General features: G+C 59.1%; 2 protein-coding genes across 3 annotated transcripts in view; one reads left to right on the plus strand and one right to left on the minus strand.

Annotated features, from left to right (window-relative positions):
* CUNH6orf106 (chromosome unknown C6orf106 homolog) overlaps positions 1-732 on the minus strand; it is a 28,369-nt gene extending 27,637 nt beyond the window's left edge. The window contains exon 1 of the mRNA XM_027659648.1: positions 640-732. Within this exon, the coding sequence (XP_027515449.1) occupies positions 640-732 (93 nt within the window). The remainder of the gene's footprint in view (positions 1-639) is intronic.
* SNRPC (small nuclear ribonucleoprotein polypeptide C) lies at positions 618-5,060 on the plus strand. Of its 2 annotated transcripts, none has more exons than XM_027659896.1 (6): positions 618-738; positions 902-944; positions 1,298-1,406; positions 2,651-2,743; positions 3,334-3,438; positions 4,696-5,060. In XM_027659896.1, the coding sequence occupies exons 1-6, from the start codon at positions 731-733 to the stop codon at positions 4,818-4,820; spliced, it is 483 nt and encodes a 160-aa protein (XP_027515697.1). In that variant the 5' UTR covers positions 618-730; the 3' UTR covers positions 4,821-5,060. The 2 variants fall into 2 exon arrangements, with proteins under 2 accessions (XP_027515697.1, XP_027515698.1); XM_027659897.1 differs by having other exon boundaries at positions 620-738; positions 2,654-2,743.
* The last annotated feature ends 337 nt before the right edge of the window (positions 5,061-5,397 follow it).

The following is a 5,397-nucleotide window of genomic DNA, read 5'->3' on the forward strand; positions in this document are numbered from 1 at the left end:
GGGTGCGCGCGCGCCGTCCGCGCTCTGCGCCTGCGCCGCCCCGCCCCGCCTCGCGCGGCGCCGAGGCGTCACCGCCGCGCTGACGTCACCTCGCGCGCGAGAGGGGAGGCGGGGCCACGCGCCCGCGGACAAGGCAGGGAGCGCGGCAAGGACGAGGGGGCGGAGGCCTAGTATGCAAATGACGTCCGGGCGTGACGCGCGGGCTCCGCGCTGGATGCTGCGTCACCGGCGGGAGGCCCCGCCCCCCGGCGCGCGCTGCCTTCCATATATGGCGGCGGCGCGGCCCGCGGGATTACGCATGCAAATTAATTGTTGTGACGTCACTCGTCGCCATGCAAATGAGGCTGCGCAAGGCCCGCCGGGAAATCGCTTGCTGTTTTTTTTCCTCCACAAAATGACGCTTTTCCCGTAGTAGTTTTCGGCCGCGCGAGGCCGCTTCGTGACCCGGGGCAGGGGGTGTTTCCTGTGAGGAGAACACGGAGGGGCCAACTCTGTCCCGGCTGCGCCGCGGGCAGCAGCGAACCGGGCGCTCTGTACAGGGCGGGTGGTGCGGGCGGTGCGGGCGCTCCCGGGTCCCTGGGCGGGGAGCGGTGGCGTGACCGGGGGCGGGGCCTACCCACCGTCCCCTCTGGGCCCTACGGCGGCCGGCGGGGGACAAGCGGCGGCGCTGTGTGATTGCGTCAGTGCGTGCGTGTGTGCGTCACTTCCGTCCGGCGGCGGCGGGAGCACCATGCCCAAGTGAGAGCGGGGGGAACGGGGGGACCGGGACCGGGGCCGAGCAGACCGGGCAGACCGAGCCCGGCCCGTCCCGGCCCAACCCAACCCAACCCAGCCACGCGGGGCCGATCCGGGGCCCACAGCGCAAGGGAGGGCTCTCAGTAACCCGCTTTTCCCTCTGCAGGTTTTACTGCGATTACTGCGACACGTACCTCACCCATGACTCGGTGAGTACCAAGAACATCAAAATAAACTTATTCCGGCTAAGACCACGGCTCATGACATAAGTGGTGTCACTTATTGTCTCCTGGTTCCAGCCAGAAGAGGCCGTGCCGTGTTCCCGGCCCTCCCAGCGGGGCAGTGACGCTCCGGTGCCCGCGGGGGTCCGGGGAAGGCAGCTGGGGGGCCCTCGGGGCACCTTCTGCTTAAACTGGGGGGTCAACACTTATCACACAGAGGTTTTGCGCATCTCCCGTCCTCTGACTGGGCACAAACCAAGCTGCTTTGTGCTGCTGAATTGCCTGTGTTTAAAGTCACACCGAGTCCTCAGTAATCTCTAGGTTTCTCTGATGTTTCTCAGCCCTCCGTGAGGAAAACCCACTGCAGTGGCCGGAAGCACAAGGAGAACGTGAAGGACTATTACCAGAAATGGATGGAGGAGCAGGCCCAGAGCCTGATTGACAAAACAAGTAAGGCCAATCCTTCCGTGACACCCCTGCCCTCCCCTGCCTCTCCTCTGACTGCTCTTCCCTGCTCCCACCTCAGCTCGTTCTCACTGCCCTGGGGAAGTCACGAGTGAAAACTTCACTTGGAGTTTTGATCTTGAGCTCTTCAGAGAGTGGGCTGCCCCAGGGAGCCCGAGGGCTCTGCCCACCCCCCAGCAGCTGAGGGTCCCTGCCCAGGCTGGGGCAGTGTCTCTGTGTCTGGTGATGTCCCACAGGGTCACACAACCACTTGTGCTCCCTGATAGTGCCACGTTTGTGTGAAGAGCACGAACAGGAATTCCAAAAGATAGGAAAGCAGACGTTAAAACGTCTGCGTTGTTGTGTTTTTCACACACTGGGGTTGTTCACCCTCAGTTCCCAAGGGATATTTTTCCCTTGCTCTTAAAGCCTTGACTAAAGCATGTGTGTTCTGTGTCAGTTCCTGGGGCCCTTTTTCCTTTGCTTTCTTCTGAGGAATGGTTCTTTCTGTGAAAGCAATGCAAACACCAGATTGACTTTGTGGCAGCTCTGCTTGGATCACAGGATATCTTCAGTTGGAAAGGATCCCTTTGGGTCACTGCCCCCACTCCTAGGTCCGTGCAGGACTGCCTAAGACTAAGCCCTGTGACTCAGAGCATCACCCAGACGCTTCTTGAGCTCTGGCAGGCCCAGAGCCGTGCCCACTTCCCAGGGGAGTGTTCCAGTGTCCCACCACCCTCTGGTGGAAGAGCCTGTTCCTAAAACCTCACATCTGGGCTTCCCCCGACGCCTCCTCATTCCTTTTCCTTTTGCCCATTTCCCTTGTGATGCTTCCAACCTCCCCCTCTTTCGCCTTCCTCCTACTCGACTCCAGCCTTTTGAACTTCTGCCCTTGCCTTCCCCCGTTCCCTGCTCCCTGTCCCTCCCAGCCCTCGCCCCGTTGCCATTCCAGCACAGCATGTCCCGGTGGAGCGCTGCGGATCCCGCCGTGCGTGTGGTGTTCCTGTCCCCGCCCGGGTGCCGTGGGGGTGTGACACAGCCCCCTGGTCCCCGTGTAACAGTGATTGTCTCCAGGAGTGCCAGGTGCTCCCGCCCGCAGGGACGTGTCCGGAGCCGGCTGCATGACGCGATGTTCTCTCCGCGGGGCATGAACGGACGAGTCCCCCGGCGCTTCCTCGGCCTAGTAACTGGTTTTTTTTTCCCTGGGATTCTTTCTTTCCTTTTTTTTTTTTTTTTTTTCCCCCCCAATGTAGCGGCTGCATTCCAGCAAGGGAAAATCCCACCGACGCCGTTCTCGGCACCACCTCCGGCCGGAGCCATGATCCCACCTCCTCCCAGCATCCGTAAGTCTCACCTGGCACTTTGGGACTGGGACCGTGGCCCTCCTGACGTGTGTGGCTGGTGGCCTCGACTTGGAAAGAAAAGTCCTTTTAGCTTGAAACCAAGTCAAGGCATTTTGAGGTTGTGTGTGGGAGTTCTGTGTGGGGGCAGTCCAGCAGCACCCCAGTCCTCGGTGTGTCTGATTTCAGGGATGCTCAGACTCTCAGTAGCAGTGAGAGCCCCTCCATCTGTGGGGGCTCCCGTGCAGGCAGCTCCATCAGAGCTGCCAGTGGTGCATGGGTTTGGGTTGGGTTTTTTAAATAGAATAATTTTGATAACCTTTTGCACTTGAGCTGGCAAAGGGCCGAGAGACCTCCAGCCCCAAGTCCTGCTATTGGGAGTGGCAGTTCCCTGCACTGGGTGTGCACAGCTGGAGTTGGCAGCCAGCATATTCCTCTTCTGGGTCACCTGGCACCTGGAATCGGGGCTGGGAGTGAGGGAGGCAGATGTAAAGCCACCAGGGCCTTAGTTCCTGCCATGTGCTGTGAGAGTGAATAACTGCATTGCCTGTGGGTGCTGGCTGCTTGCAGTGTGTAACTGTCTCTGTGTCCAGCTGGCCCCCCCCGGCCCGGGATGATGCCAGCCCCACACATGGGGGGGCCCCCGATGATGCCAATGATGGGCCCACCCCCCCCGGGAATGATGCCAGTGGGACCCGGTGAGTCTGGGATGGGGTGACTGTCGGGGGTGCTGGGGGGGTCTGGGGGATGTGTCCTGACCCACTGGTGACTGAGCTGTGGGGAGCAGGGCTGGGCTGGGCTGGGGGCACGCTCTGCTCACACCTCTGTCACTGTTACCCCCTGCATACAGCAGTCTTAGAACCACTCATTAAAGCCCCCTTACTCCTGGCTGAGAGTCACCAGCCCTCCCTGCACAGCTGAAATTATGGCTCTGGGAAGCTGTAGCTGTTCTTCCTCTGCTCTGAGCAGTAATTTTTTAGGAATTTGGTGTCTGCAGCTCTCAGGTTTTGCACAAGGGGCACGTTTCTGCACTAAATGAATTTCACTGTTTAAAATGTCTCAAGATAACGTGTTCTAGAGAAATAATGGGCCTGAAAAAGCTTTTTTTTAGAACTGTAAAGGCAAACTAAAAGGTCTTTGATCCATTCCACTTCTGAGTTTCCTGGCATTTGAAGAATTCTCAGGGGATGTCTTACTGGAGCATTTCCCAGAACAGCTCTACAGGAACACACACACGTGCACTGAGAGTAGTGAAGTGTCTTTGCAATTACTGTCTTGTGGTAGAAAGTGTTCTGTAAGTGTTTTTAAAGCACAAGATAAGTACACAATCTGCAATATTCAGCAGCCTGGTGAAAATAAATGGCGAAGTGGGATGGAAACCATTATTTCAGGGCTGTGCAGCAGAGCCCATGCTTTTCCCTGGCTGTGCTCTTTCCCGGCTGGAAGAGGTGCCCAGTGCTTGTTCGTGGGCACATGGGAGGGTTTTGCAGCACTTTTCTCCTGATCAGTAATTAAGCTCACGTGTCTCTCTCTGGCAGTAATTTACCAGTGAATATTGTCAGGGTGGGTGTATAACCTATGAGCTTGGTTCCTCCTCTGCTGATGGCTGAGCTCCGTCAGGGAACAGAATCCATCTCAGCAGCTTCCAGACTGGAACTTCCTTGACGGGGGGAGAGAACCTGCCCACTGTACAGTGTGGGATTTCTCTCTGTGAGGGTGGAGAGGCCCTGGCACAGGTTGCCCAGAGAAGCTGTGGCTGCCCCATCCCTGGAAGTGTCCAAGGCCAGGTTGGACAGGGCTTGGAGCAACCTGGGCTGGTGGAAGGTGTCCCTGCCCGTGGAGTGGGCTGGAAATTGGTCTTTAAGGTCCCTTCCAATGCAAAGCATTCCGTGTTCTTTGGTGACTGGGCAGTAGCTGTTCCCAGTGTTCTCTAACATCCTGTCTTTCCCCGGCAGCCCCCGGGATGAGGCCACCCATGGGAGGACACATGCCCATGATGCCGGGGCCCCCGATGATGAGACCCCCCTCCAGACCCATGATGGTGCCAACCAGGCCGGGAATGACCCGTCCAGACAGATAAAGGTGGAAATGGAGCTGCCTTTTCATACTGGGATCTTCCCTATGGCAAATACCACAGACCCATGTCCCTGGGGTTTTGTCCTGGGTGTGTGTGGGGGCTCTGCCGTCGCCTCAGCATGGACACACCCTGCACTGACTGCTGGATGGGGTCTGGCTTTTGGGGCGTTCTTTTTAATTGTGTTATATTTTACCCCCCACTGAGTCGTAAAAATAACAATAAAACATTGATGTTGTTTCCATACGGACTCTGAGCCTTGTTCTGGACCCTCTCCTGGGGAAGGATGTAGGTGGGAAGTGGTGGTGGGACAGGGCTGGTCTGGGGGGGGCTCAGGGCTGATGGGGGTGGTCCCGGGGTGGTCCCTGGATCTCCCGGGAGGGGGGTCCTGCAGGTACCGGGGTGGTCCCTGGATCTCCCGGGAGGGGGGTCCTGCAGGTCCCGGGGTGGTCCCTGGATCTCCCGGGAGGGGGGTCCTGCAGGTCCCGGGAGGGGTCCGGGTTCCCGGCGGGGGCGTGGCCGGAGGGGCGTGGCCGGAGGGGCGGGGCGAGCGGTCAGGGGGCGGCGCCGCCGGGGGCGGGCG

This window comes from Corapipo altera, unplaced genomic scaffold (assembly GCF_003945725.1).
Source record: "Corapipo altera isolate COAL_440 unplaced genomic scaffold, ASM394572v1 77b, whole genome shotgun sequence".
Taxonomy (NCBI): domain Eukaryota; kingdom Metazoa; phylum Chordata; class Aves; order Passeriformes; family Pipridae; genus Corapipo; species Corapipo altera.